General features: G+C 39.6%; 2 protein-coding genes across 2 annotated transcripts in view; both read left to right on the plus strand.

Annotated features, from left to right (window-relative positions):
- The window catches only part of LOC124101613 (uncharacterized protein C4orf36), a 34,887-nt gene that overhangs the window by 14,313 nt on the left and 5,434 nt on the right, over nucleotides 1-15,140 (plus strand). The window lies entirely within an intron of this gene.
- The window catches only part of Slc10a6 (solute carrier family 10 member 6), a 30,044-nt gene continuing 23,424 nt past the window's right edge, over nucleotides 8,521-15,140 (plus strand). Inside the window, exon 1 of the mRNA XM_046457653.2 lies at nucleotides 8,521-9,317. Coding sequence (XP_046313609.1) covers nucleotides 8,941-9,317 — 377 coding nt within the window. The 5' untranslated portion in view covers nucleotides 8,521-8,940. The remainder of the gene's footprint in view (nucleotides 9,318-15,140) is intronic.

The raw sequence follows: 15,140 nt of genomic DNA on the forward strand, positions 1-15,140 counted from the left end.
AAAAAATATTTTGTGATGCTGAGGATCGAAACCAGGGCCTTGCTTATGGCAGGCAAGTGCTCCACCACTGAGCTACACTCCCAGATCCTAAATTAAGGGGACCTTTTTATTTCCACTTTATATGTATTCATTTTTTGAGATGGGATCTCACTATGTTGCTCAGGCTGGGCTCGAATTCTTGGATTCAAGTGATCCTTCTGCCATAGTCACACAAGTAGCTGGGACTATAGGCCCACACCACTTTGCCCAGTGAGACTCAGCCTTAATTCCTTCATAGCACTCAAGTCACCATCTGCAATGACTTATTTGATTGAATGATTTTCCTATGGTCTCCAGCATCTGTATTAGTACTTACCCAAAGTAGCCATATTTCTTATTTATTTTTTAAATTTTTAGTTGTAGATAAACACAATGCCTTTATTTTGTTTATTTAGTTTTATGTGGTGCTGGGGATTGAACCCAGGGCCTCACACATGCTAGGCAAGTGCTCTACCACTGAGCTACAACCCCAGCCCTGTCAGTATTTTTTGAATGACTGTATCACCTTAAAAATTATTGAAAAGGTGAACTTTTGAAAAGAGTAGCTCAGGGATTTGATTCCTGATGCTCCTTCCTTATACATTTTCTGACACATTTTTTTTCAGCTTTATTGAGGTGTAGTTGATTGCTGCATAAACTGCACCTGTTTAAAGTGTGCACTTTGGTGAGTTCTGGCATATGTCCACCCCGTGGGACCATCCTTATAATCAGGCTAATGAACATGTCCATTTCACCCAGAGTTTTCTTTGTCTTTCATCATCCATCCCTTCTCACTGCTCTTAGTTCATCCTCAGCCTCAGGCAACTACTCAACTATGTACCTTCTGGCACCATGAATTATTTTGAATTTTTGAGGATTTTATATAAATAGAATTATTTAATATGTACGTTTAAAAAAGTCTGCCTTCTTATACTCAGCATAATTATGTTGAGATACATTCGTGTTGTTGTGCATCGGTTTCTTTTTCTTGCCGAATGGTATTCCATTCTATGGATATAATACTCGTTGTTGTATAATACTATGAACTTATTGATAGATATTGGGGTTGTTGCCAGTTCTGAGTGCTTACAAGTAAAGCTGCTGTGAGCACTGAGTGGGCATAGCTTTCATTTTTTTTTGTTCAGGATAAATAGGTACATGTTAATCCTGGCAGATTTTCAGACCCCCATTTTAGTTCTGAAGGACTTGGGGGATCTGTGAAGGAGTTGTAGCGTACCCAATGTGACATGGTGTTTACAAAAGTTGAACTGAGATGGAATTATAGATCCCTGTGACTTCAAAGGGATCTTTGTCCAGAAGCATATGCTCTCAAGGTGCCTACTTGGTCCACCTTTGACCTGGCTGCCTGTGTGACTTATTGCTTCTACTAAAGTCCTACCTGGATGATTTGCTGTTGTTAAGGCTCCCAGACACCTGCTGATGACATATGTGTTGCTTATTAGGACCTGTAAATGTTACTTACTTAGTACTGGTAGGCAAGTGCAGCCAGTGTTGTTGAAGGCTCTTTCCACCAGCATTTTCGTAAGTAAGGCACTTGCTGAAGCACATGTTTGGTAAATAAATTAATTTTACTCATGTTAATGAAGGCCTGTGTACTACTTGCTTCAGATCCAGTGATCGTATCCTTCTCTTTAAAAATGGCACTCAAAAAACTTTCAAAGCTTCAGTGACAAGCAAGGTGAGGACTCATGTGATCAGTGTCTTCAGCTACAGATGCTTGCCCAGCACAATAGTTAATCTAAGTGCAAAATTCTAAAGTCTAGTCTTATTATCAGTAGTAATCTCTGGAAATTTTCAAGGTTAAAATGTTTTATTCTCCTCCTAAATCCAAGGCCCAAAGCTACATACCTTGGCCAGCAAAATCCTTGATATTTTGGTCCCCAAATTTTCAACATTTCTGGTTAAATGTGATAGGAGGTAAAGCTTTGAGAAGCACCAAAAAAAAAAAAAAAAAAAAAAAAAAAGCACCTTTGCTCCCTATCCAAGATCTGAACCAAGAGTGGACTAGGATAAAAGAATAAACAGGAATCTCAGATACCAGCTTTGCTAGTGATGAAGCAAATATTGAAGAACATGGTTGGTTTGGGACAAATAAGTTCCATACCAAAAATTGGCATAAGATGTATTTTCCCTATCCAATGCCTGGAAGCCCCTAGCCATGCCAAGCCAGTGCCATTTCCAATAAGCATATTGAAACCCATGAAAGAACCTAGCAACCTTGGCTTACTTTATTTGTGACAATGGGCATAATCTATTAGTCTTCACTGATTGATAAGGAAGGGAAAAGTTGTCTGAACCATTCTATTAGGAGCCTCAGGCTCTATTTTGTGATTTTTCTCTTAATGGGTCCCTATCTCCCATTCAAACACACTGTTTAGTGTCAATTCCTTTTATTTTTACCAATCCACTTTCACTCTAAAAACTTGCAATTTACTCTGAAACTTACTGGGCATTGGAATGTGGGTAGGTGTAATCTCCTTTGTAGACTTCAGTTGCAGGTACCTTTTTTCCTACATCAGATCAACTCGCTGTCAAAGAAACTTCTTCCAAGTGCCAGAAGTAGACTCCCTCTCATTGTTTTAGAGATTGCTCAATATATGGCTATTTCCTGTTGTAATTTAGTTTGTGCTCTCACCAACTGTGTACAGCAGGTAAGACAAGCAATACTCTGAACCCAACAGATGACCAAACATTGCCTGGCCTGGGTTACATACACCACCTCCTTTCCCAGGTGCTGTGTCTCATCAACACTCATATGTCTCCAGGAGGGTGACTCTCAGAATTCTAGCTCTGCAGTTTAACAATACTGAAATTACTTTAAACAAGTAGTGGAAACAGCTGACATAATTTCCTTCAGAATAAGAGAAGAGTTATTTTCTAATGGTGGTCTTTCTTGGGGTAACCAACTGATAGGTGGGTGCACACACACACGATATATTTACGTATGTGTGTATATATAAAAATAAACATGTTTATAATATAAAAATAATTTTTTTCTCATGATCTTTTTAGTATTTGAAAGACATTTCTAACTTTTATTAATATAAGACTTTGAAAAGCAAACTAGAAAATTGAAAGACAGAGCAAATGAAAATTTAGTTTTTTGAAATTATGACATTATTTTTCTGGGTTAGATACAAAAGATGTTATTCATAATAGCAGCTGCCACAATAGCTAATATTTATTGTGCTCTGAACATCCCCCAGGTGTAGTAACTAAAAATAGTCAAATCAGAAGGATGGAAGTTTGTACCAAATACCTGAGACTTAACCCTGATTTTCCAATCAATTTTTTGGGCTCAGCAACACATTTTTTCTGATTAATTTTGGCTACAGTACTAGGTGCCCATTCTCCTAGCCTAGCAATTGAGGGTGGCAAAAAAATAATTCTGAAACTTTGTAGCCATGGATTTAGGGTTTAACTTCTTGTTGAAAGTGTATAAGGAAGCTGTAATCCCAGCAACTCTAGACTGAGGCAGGAGCATCACAAATTGGAGGTCAGACTAATAAATTAGCAAGATCCTGTCTTGCTAAAAAGGGGTGGGATGTGGCTCAGTGGTAGAGGGCCCCAGTACCTCCCAAAGAAGTGTAAATAAGAAAAGAATGAGCCTGGTATGGTGATATATGCTGGTAATCCTAGCCACCCATGAGGCTAAGGCAGGAGGATTGCAAGTTCAAAGGTAGCCTCAGCAATTTAGTGAGGCTCTGAGCAAATTTAGCAAGACCCTGTCTCAAAATACAACATAAATGAGCTGGGGATATGGCTTATTGGCTAAGTGTCTTGGGTTCAATTCTCGGTACAAAAAAAGTATATATATATATATATATTATATATATAATAAATAAAATAAGAAAAGAATGAACAATCACTTTCATAATTTGCATTGTAAAATGTCTAACTTGCTCTGGTTCCATTCCTTTTTGGAAGGGCAGGGTAAGTTGGCTCACATGTTTTGAATAAAGGAAATGTTTTGCTTACAGATTCTTTTAGGGAGGCCACTATAAAGCAGTTTAGGGCTTATGATGATTGCTAGGAAATATTCTTTGTCTTGAACGTTTGAATCCGGAAATTACTTCAGAATAAAATAGTTATTTAGACATGTACATTAGGATATTATCCTTTTCAATATGAAAATTGCTCTTTCAGAATATCAGCATATTTACTGTGCACCTGTATTCAGCACTGTGCACAGCACACAAATCAAAGGTTAAATGAGGCGAACAACAGTGATCAGGATAGGATGTTAGGTTGAGTAGCAAGAATAACATTTTGTATAAGTGAAACTCACAAACATTTATTTTATTTATTTTTATAGTATAGCCTTTGAGTCATCTTCATCATCTTGCCTGGCTGTTCACTAACTTAGCCCATGGCAAGTTGTTTAATATCCATAAGCCTCTCTGCAGTCACTGTGAGTGAGGGTACTAAGGATACCTGCTTGATAGGGCTGTTGGGAGAATTAAATGAGATGCATGAGGAACCTATCCCAGGGCTGGAATATAGGAAGGACTCCAAAATTGGTAGTTGTTATCAAAATCTATGAAAAAATACTCAACATTTTTAGTAATCAGGGAAATGCAAGACAAAACTTGCCTGAGATTTTATCTCACACCAGTTAGAATGGCAGTCATCAAGAATACAAACAATAATGAATTCTGGAGAGGATTTGGAGAAAAAAGGAACATTTGTATACAGTTGGTGGGATTGTGAATTAGTACAGCCACTGTGGAAATCAGTGTGGAGGTTACTCAAAAGACTAGAAATGGAGCCAGGTGCAGTCATACGCCTGTTAATCCCAGCCACTTGGGAGGCTGAGGCAGGAGGATCAAGAATTCAAACCCAGCCTCAGCAACTAGAAATGGAACCAGCATATGATCCAGCTATACTACTCCTCAGTGTTCACCCTGGAGAACTGAAGTCAGCATGTGTACCTATCTATGTTTATAGCAGCACAATTCACAATAGCCAAACTATGAAACTAGCCTAGAATGTCCATCAATGGATGAATGGATAAAGAAAATGTGGTATGTATACACAATGGGTTTTACTCAACTATAAGGAAGAATGAAATATATGTCTTTTATAGGCAAATGGATGGAAGTTGAGACCATTATGTTAAGCGAAATAAGCCAAGGTCAGGGATCATATGTTTTCTTTCATATGTGAAAGCTGGAGAGGAAAAAGGGGAAAAAAGGGAGGAAAGGTGAGAAGAGGATCTGATGAAAATGGAAGGGAGATAGTGGAGTAGAGGAAAGGAACTGGGGGAGGGAGGAGGAGAGTGAAAGGAGATATACTGAGGAATAATATTGGCCATAATATTGCTATATTGTGTGCATATACAAATATGTAACTAGAATCCCACCATATGTAAGCTACAATGTACCAATAAAATATGGGGAAAATGTTATCATAGAAAATTCATATCATAATGTGTTCTCACGATTGACAAACCCAGTTCATCTCATTTATTACAATTTGTGGTAAATTTTCTTCCCCTGGAATCCACACTTTTGAGATTTAAACAGGCTCTGAGGCTGTGTGGTTATAATCTTACTAACGTGATCTGGTGAGCTGAGGCCAGTTGTGGGAAGAGGATCACAGATGCTCTTAGAAGTAGTGTGCCACCAGTGTGGGGTGAGCAGGCTGGTTTTGTTGACAGGAGCTTTGTCTGCCCTGCTGGTTACTTTCTCCTGGAGGTGGAGCAGGTGCTGTTTCAGGGGAAACACCTTGTGATTTTATTTACCCCCTCCTCATGTCTGACCTGGCCCCTCCTCGTTCCCTTGCATTCCATTTTCTGCAGGTGTCTCTTACCTGGAAGTTTTGGTATTTGTTATAAAAACCTATGAACAAAGACAACAATTGAGTCATTTCAACAGTCTGGCTCCTCGTGACTGTAAGTCATCAAGTTGTTATCAACCTCTAGGGAGCTACTTGAAATAACCACAACTTCCTCTATTTTTGCTCCTTTTTCTTCAGTTCTTTTTTTCTTGATTATTAAAAAAAAACCCAAAACAAAAACATAACTGACAGCCACGTAAAAGATGACACACAGTACAAAAATACAAAAAAGAAAAAAACATCCATAATCCTTTGTACAGAAGAAATCACCTGGAAAAATTTGTCGTAATTCCTTATATTTGCTTTCTGTTTATTATTATTATCGTTGTTGTTTTGTTATTGCTAATGTGTGTGTGGTGCTGCAAATTGAACCCAAGTCCTTGTACAAGTTAAGCCATGTGCTCTACCATTGAACTACACCCCAGCCTAATGTGTGTTTTTTATTCTAACATAGCTGAGAACATTCTGTCCATACCATTTAATTTCTCTCTCTCTCTTTTTTTTTTTTTTTTTTTGAATACTAGGAATTGAACGCAGGAATGCTTTATCATTCAAATACATCCCCAGACTTTTTAATTTTTTAAATTTTTTGGTACTGAGGATTGAACTCAGGGGCACTTGACCACTGAGCCACACACCCAGCCCTGTTTTGTATTTTATTTAGAGACAGGATCTCACTGAGTTGTTTAGCGCCTCGCCATTGCTGAGGCTGGCTTTGATCTTGCAATCCTCCTGCCTCAACCTCCCAAGTTGCTGGGATTACAGGCATGTGCCACCATGCCTAGCTTCCTTTTTATTTTTTTATATTTATGTTTAAGTTGTAGTTGGACACAATACCTTTATTTTATTTATTTTTTATGTGGTGCTGAGGATGGAACCCAGGGCCTCGCACGTGCTAGGCAAACGATCCACCGATCCACCGCTGAGCCAAAACCTGAGCCCTCCTTTTTATTTTTTGAGACAAAATCTCACTAAGTTATTCAGGCTGGGCTTAAACTTGTGAACCTCCAGCCTTAGCCTCCTGAGTAGCTGGAATTATAGGTATATTATGCCATTGTACCTGGCTTAATCTTGATTTTTTTTTTACCTTTGATTATAAACATTTCACCTTGTTAAAATAATGTTTTCATTTTAATGGCTCTGTAATGGCTCTCCATGTGGTTTCAGTTGCTATTTTGTCAGGACCTTTTGTTGCACTGGTCCCCTCAATCCACAGGACCCACTGCCACCAGCCCCTCTGGTCCTATCCTCACACACTTCATGGTGGTGCCCAAGCTTAGGCTCTCCAAGGTACTTCTTTTCGGGTTACACCCATCAGTCCTGGGACCTGTATCCCTCTGTGACATCTGTGCCAGGGTGACAAAATCCAGTGGAAACTCTTACCAGTCAGGATACTCCTCTCATTCTTGGTGGGTAACAGGACCTTGGTATCCTTTCCTGAGAGCAGACCTTAGTTGGATACATTCTAACTCATTTGAGATTTTTTTGATAACACCAAATTTCAAAAGGCAAGTGGCCAAAGTCACCTCCCCCCACAAGGCCCCTAGGCAAATTTATCCCCCTCACATAGCTATTAGCACTGAATACTCATCACATCACAAAAGTTCCTATAACACCAGCCTCTTAGGGAATGGCCAGGTGGGGTGCCTAGTAAACCTAAACTCGTGTAACAAAGAAGGGCCATTCAAGTGAGTCTGGGGCCTGATACAGAAGATCAGTTGGTTAAGGGACTTTTAGACATTATCTAGACAGAAACATCTGACACACCCTCTCTCTAAATTAGGAAATTAAAAAAAAAAAAAAAAGCTTCTTCTTCACCAGACACAGCCACTCTTGAGTAAAGCACCTGGGACACCCCTGTCACCCAGAAGTGCTCAGAAATTGTTTGTTCTCTCCCTCCTCCATTCCTTCTTAGCCTGATCGCACCTCTGCATCATTTCAAGCTGAGAACACAGGGCTTTCCAGAAACCTAACTCACTCCAGGAACCAACCATGCATAACCAGCATCCCTCTTGAGACAGGTCCAGGAGTTGATAAAGTGTGCCTTGTTGCCAGCCTGTGCCCCACAAATAAACTCTGTCTGTGAGAAAAGGTGTGGCACCTGCGTTTTTGGAGGTTTAATTTCAAGGAACCACATCATTCATCTGGTTTCACCAACATGTCTAGTTACAAAGCACAAAGGGGCACCTGGGGCATTTCAGTCAGCACCTGGGGCTATCCTCAGACCCCATCTCTGGATTCCAGACCAAGCTCTTTACTAGATTCCCTTGCAGGAATTCCAGGCTTTCCCTAGTGGACCAGAGGCGTGGCATCTCAAATCAGACTTGAATTTCTAAAAGCAAATGACAACTCTCTTGAATTGTTTTGTGTATAGAAGCGAGTTTCCACGTTTCATGGGACACAATGAGGTGCTTAAAACCATATTATTCTTTCAGGTGTTTCATTATTGGCTTTAGACACACATTTCCATTAAAACAGAAAGAAAAACTGAGGCCAATTTGAAAGATATCTTGAAATTTTCCTTATTCCCTCACATTTCCTTAACTGGCCTCATTTTGCTTTAATATTTCCTACAGAAATGCTTTGCTAATGCTCTGAGGCGTGGCTCTGGCATAGCAGTCTTTTGTTTTTTTCTGGAGTCAGCCTTCTCTCACGTAACATTGCATCCCGGCTCCTTGAAATCCCTACTGAATTTGGAGAACTTGTCTCTTGGTGTCTGACGTGCTTTCCTGGAACAGTGTGATGTTGACGACATAGCCCCGTCCCTCCACTTGACAATAAGTTTGCTTGTCTCATTGCCCTTGATTATTCAGTGGTGAGTAAGAAGAGAAGTGGAAAGCCTTTCCTACCCCAGTTTATTATATGTTTCACGCCTAGGCTCTTTTATAATGCCACTTGTGAATAAATTGATCAGATTAGCATGAATCACCTGGCTGGCCAATAGAGACTGGAATGATTCTCCACGTGTGACTTGGTTGCATTATTACAAAATGTGGCAGGATAGACCTGCCCAGCCATCGTTGCTGATGCTCATTTGTAATGCTGTCTTAAGGAGATGAGGCGATGAGAGCAAATTGTTCCAGCAGCTCAGCCTGCCCTGCCAACAGTTCGGAGGAGGAGCTGACTGTGGGACCGGAGGCACATGGGAGCCTGGAACTTGTTTTCACAGTGGTGTCAGCTGTTATGATGGGTCTGCTCATGTTCTCCTTGGGATGCTCTGTGGAGATCCGAAAGCTCTGGTGGCACATCAGGAGACCATGGGGCATTGCTGTGGGACTGCTCTGCCAATTTGGGCTCATGCCTTTGACAGCCTATCTCCTGGCCATCAGCTTCTCTCTGAAGCCAGTCCACGCTATTGCTGTTCTCATCATGGGGTGCTGTCCCGGGGGAACCATCTCGAACATTTTCACCTTCTGGGTTGATGGAGATATGGATCTCAGGTAAGCTACACTAGCTCAGTAGTCCTTCCCTCATCCCACCTGGAGGGGACTTTAGTGTTTGGGTAGAGATTCCAGTGGGGAGGTATTGCAAATATTATGGAGAGTTGATCATGGAAAGGACTCTCCTTTCTGAGCTCCAGGTTGGCTTTGCTGTGATCTTCCTCTGCTTTATTGGCAACTACTGTTCTGAGTAGTGGGATTTGGCTCATATGTTAACAGAGGAGGCTTGTCTCCACCTCACCCAGTGACCCTTCCCAAATGTGCATTTGTTCTCACTCACACTGGCATTTTCACATTTTGGTAGTGCTGAGAATTGAACCCAGGGCTTCATATGTGGTAGACATACCCTCTACCACTCAGCTACACCCCCTGCCTCTATCATGCTCACATCTTTAATGACAATTCCCAGGACGTAGCTGAAAATCCCTAGAAGCTAGTGACAGTGGTTTGGTAGTAGTCATAATGGTGGTGATGGTGGTGACAAGTGGCTTAACCAGAAAGAAGGCCTTGAAGTTCTAACTGGTATTTCCTGAGTACCTACTATGCAAAATAATATTTGGGGGATTACATGAAAGAGCTTGAAGGGGCATCTGGTAGACATGTCCTGCTTAAAATGCCAGTGCTGTCATGTTGATTTGATTTAGGGAGAAGTATGAAGGCTCCCCAAATTAAAATTGTTCTTCCTGGTTGTTTTACAGATGTTTAACATTCCTCAGTAGACTTGAATTCTTTTCATTTAAGCCAATGACCTTATTCCTGGTTATGATACAAATAAATACTCCTTGGAGACATTAAGCTTTACCATCTCTTTATGCTTTAACAAGGAATGAACTTGTTGATTAGGGGAGAAAAGAGTATTTGAAAAAACAATAGACATTGGAAAAAAAGAAGAGCTAAAAACAATGGTCTTTCTAGATTGTTTGTTATTAATAAACCCTCTGTTTTATCTTCTGCTCAGGGAGAGGACTACATATGAATTTAAATCTTTGTTCCATATGTATGCACTTAGATTTACAATACCATGAATGAATGAATCAGAGGTGATGACCGAGATATGGGAGTTGACATCAGTGAGTCACCTGGGTTGGGGTTTCCAGTTTCCTTCATGTGCTGAATGTGTGGTGTATCAAACATATTTCACCTATACATTTTAATGGGTTCTTACCACTCAGACTAGTAATTAACTTTCATATGTCTTTTAGTTACCTACCTAGGAGAGATTTAAAAAAAATAAAACCACTTGATGGATTTTGTATTTTACTGTTAAGCTAATAATGTATCACCAATTCAAATTCAATAAAGTTGATCATTAACTAAAAATGGGATATGATAAATATTCTTTGCCTGAAGTTCACACATCAGTGATAAATTCTAACACCTGAAAGATTTTGGAAGGAAGAAGGAAAGTACTATTGTTAAAAGTACCTCACAGATATGGCATAGATGTATTCATGGATATATTCTCCTCTTGGTCTTCATAATAACCTTGTGAGTGACCTTTCATTATTCTGAATTTTACAGTTGAGAAAATTGTGTTTTGGGTTGGTTAGGTAGCTTGCCAACAGAGAATGGCAGAACACATATTTAAATTCACATCTGTTTTACATCAGTCTGCAATTTGGGCCCTTTCTTTTCCATGACATTTAGCAACATGACTGAATCTTCTGTTTTGAGTGGAAGCATAAATCTTTAAACAGTGTTTTCAAACACTTCTGTTCTGGGAAAGAGAACATTTATTACCTTCATCTCTTATTAGTCAGCATTGTTATAAAAACACCAGTGAATAGGAAGTCTATGAAAGATAAGGCTCATTTTACTTCCTTTTGCCAGCTATGTCCTTAATTAGCTTTTAACTCTGGTCAAATTATTTAACCTATGAAATATACACATGCACACATGTACATACACACAGTGGGTATAAAATAAATATTTAGCTACTTTTCTCCTTTTCTTTCTAAATTGAGGTTTTAATTTTCACAAACAAAACAAAACAAACAAAAACAAAAACACTAAGCTGTAGAAACTGAAAACTTAAAGCAGGGACAAAAAATTAGATTTGTTTTTATTTTTATTTTTTTGGTACCAGGGATTGAACTCAGGGGCACTAGACTACTGAGCCATATCCCTAGCCTTATTTTGTAAGCAACAGTGAGATAGGGTCTCACTGAGTTGCTTAGCACCACGCTTTTGCTGAGGCTGACTTTGAACTCTTGATCCTCCTCCTGCCTCAGCCTCTCAAGCCTCTGGGATTATAGGCATGTAACACCGCTCCCAGCTAGATTTATTTTTAAACTAGATTTTCAAAAGCTTATAGATGCAAAACTAATAAAAATCTTAATGTTTGGCAAAAGTTTCAAATAGGAAAAAATTCAGTATTGTTGAGTGAAAGGATATTCAAGTTCAATGCATTTTTTTTGCATTGACTACCAATAAAAATCACATTCAAGTAAAACTCAGACTCCAAAAGTATTTTTAAAAATTTTTAATTATTTATTTTATTTTATTATTGAATCCAAAAGTATTTAATGCAGCATTTCTTTTTACAAACAAGGAAACTGGGATGAAGCTCTCTATGCTATTCTCCATGTGTTCACCCCAAACAGGCATTTCAGAATCAATAGGCTTGAATTAGTGTCAGATGATGACATAAATCACTTTGTTCCTTTTGTTTGCTCCATCTGCTGCCCAGCCCTGTAGCCCAACTTCTTCCTCTAGTGGTGCTTGCTAGCTGTCCATGCCACAGCTACTTCTCAGTCAGGCCCTGATTCTTTTTTTTTTTTCCTTACCCAAGTACTGTATCCTCACATCTGTTCTCTGTATCAGGTTTCCCAGATATAGTTTTGTACTATAAAGACAAAGCAAGCTCTGAGGGCAGATTTCCTGTATCCAAATTCTGACCACAGGTTTCTTTTCTGTAACTGGAAATTTCAACATGGACCATCATGGCATGGTAAGGAAAAAAATGAACATGTTATAACATAGAGGCCTCTCAATACCTAGTAAACTGGACAGAAATGACAAAGCCCTTCTACCCAGCTGCTTCCCATTGAGCACATTACCCCTTGAGCACAACCCGTCTATCAAAATAGACCAGTCATCGTTCTCTACACACATCCCATTTTTCTGACTTTGATTTGCCCTTGTTGTTCCCATATCCTGGAATGTCGACTGACATTGTTCTAGAAGACTATTGGTATGAAGAGCTTTCGACATTATCCTGCTCCCTGGCTGTTCTCAGCTGGGTTCTTCTGCATGTTTGGGGATTGGTTAAATATACAGTGGTCTTGGATGGCCTCAGCTGGCACAACTGGGTTCCCTTCCACATTGTCTCTCATTTTCCAGCAGGCTAGCTGAAACCAAATCACAAGTTGTTTTTTGTTTGCTTTTTTTTTTTTTTTGTACTGAGGATTGAACCACAGGGCACTTTAACAGTGAGCCATATCTCATTCCTACTCCTTTCTATTTTGAGACAGGCCTCAAACTTTTTAGTTGCTGGGATTATTGGTGTGCTCTAATTATAAGCTCTGAGAAAGGGGATGCATGGAAGATTTTGTGAGGCCTGAGTTTGAATCCAGTTCATCATCAATTTCATCACATCCTATTGGTCCATGTTAACTGCAAGCCCAGCCCAGATTCAAGGAATGGGGAAGTAGGTTTTGATGGATGGTGCTACAACGTAACATTGTAGAGGGCATGGGTAGGGAAGGGCTAAAGATATGGAGACGATTTTTGCCTTACGCCATTCCAGAGATGGACAGGATTGCTGCATTTGAGGAAAGGACATGAAACTAAGATCTGTGTGTGTGTGTTTTGCAGTTACTCAGCCTCACGACAGCCCATGAAGTAGTTATGTTTCTCCTTCTTTTAGAAGGGAGGAAACTGATAAATGAGACCCTGGGTTCAATGCCCAGTACCACCAAAAAGAAAAAAAAGAGTGAGGAAACTAAAGCTTGGAGAATTTACATAATCTGCCTAGGTGGCCAGTCGGTAAGTAATGCATCTGCTCACTGTTTCCAGAATGGTTCATTTAACTACTACTCTGCCCTGCTCTCTTTGAGGTAGGTCTATTCTTTCCTGAAAAGATGTATTTGTACCCTACACTGGAGAGAAAATATTCTGTCCATGGAAGGGAGTGGAGACTGTGGAGTTCAGTGACCAATGTTGCTCACCGAACTTTAAAAAAGTCCTTGGTCATCAGAAAAAAGACCCTGGAAACAGGACTTCAGATTTTTCAAATCTGTCTGACTTGGCCTGGTGGAGAAATGAAAATCTTCTGTGCTTAAGGCTTTGCTGAGAATGAATCCATGGGACTTCATGAATGTTCCTATCACACTCTAAACTTCAGTTTCTTTGTGAATAAAATGGAAATAACACCTACACATACAGTTATTGTGTAGATAAAAAGAGAAAACATCATAAATATGCATGAGGTACAATACAAAGCATGTAGTACTTGATAAATGCTCATTATTATTGCAAGGCAGCAGACATATTTGGGTCTGGAAAACTGGTCCTTAAGCTCTTTTCTAGGGCCAATTCTATCGACATGATTTTTTTTTTCTTTTGCAGTACTGGGAATGGGACCCAGGGCCTCATGAATGGTATGCAAATACCCTACCACAGAATTACATCCCCATTCCTCACCTCATTTTAAATATTATTTTGAGGTAGGGTCTCACCGAGTTGCCCAGGCTGGCCTCAAACTTGTAATCCTCCTGTCTCAGCCTCCTGAGTAGCTGGGATTACAGGTGTGTGCCCATCTCCATGTGATATTATAGCACTCTCCTTGTCCATCTGTTAGTGAGATGACTGTTTTTTTTTTTAGTGGAGAAGCAAGTATGTGTGCTTTCATTTTAAGAGTTAGAGTTCCTGATTTTTTATGGATTTGAAATTAAAGCAACATTTGAATATTTTAAGCTTCATTTGCAAAATGTTTAATCGACACTGCCTTTCAACGGAATGTGTACATATGTAATTTCCCTATTTTAAGGAGATTCAGGACTTACCTGTTTGTCCAGACCTGCTAAATCTGTCTCATTATTCTCTGCAATAGTTTGGGGTGGATGATGCCATTCTACTTAATGCAAGTGGAATCTTGTTCTAGTAAAGTCAGACAGTGCCAACAATTTTCCTACTTGTGAACAGTCAAAAGATCCAGTTAGCCGCATTGGAAGGAATTTCACGACAGTAAAACAAAAGGTGTGGCTTCCCAGTGCATTCACATAGATTCACCTGTGCTTTTCCAGCTTGGTTGGTATTCATAACAAGTGGCAGAGCATCAGGATCATCTACTGCCACCTTTGGCCATTATCATGTCATGGGCTTGAAGGAATGTATAAGGGATGGAAGTAATAACTGAGGGAATTGAGAGTACACACTTTGACACAAATCTCACACTTTCCTACCCACAACCATCAAGTTTACCTTTCTGTTGAGTCAAAGCCATGGGGTGGGTCAGGAAGAAGGCATTGTTGTGCTGGATCTTCAGAAGTTCAAGATTAAAGTGATGTAATATGGAATTCCTTCCAGGACTTGGAGAGCCAAGGAATGTAGCAATGTCGTAGGCCAAGAATTTGCAGAAACTTCCCAGACACTCTCCTCAGGGATACAGAGGTTGGGGAGTTGGGGCATAATGCTTTTCTTTAATATAACCAGAAAGAAGTCTTTAAGTTAACACTCCTAATAGGATAAAATAATTTTAGATTTTATTTGGAGAAAAAGATACATAAAAACTACTAAGAAAGTTTTAAAAGGAAAATTTATGGGAAGGTATTGGCCCTCTGATATGTGAAGACATTCTGGCATTTGTTCAGGAAAAAATAA

Source organism: Marmota monax, unplaced genomic scaffold, assembly GCF_021218885.2.
Source record: "Marmota monax isolate L192 unplaced genomic scaffold, Marmota_monax_Labrador192_F-V1.1 WCK01_AAM20220418_F8-fsc00128, whole genome shotgun sequence".
NCBI classification, from domain to species: Eukaryota; Metazoa; Chordata; class Mammalia; order Rodentia; family Sciuridae; genus Marmota; species Marmota monax.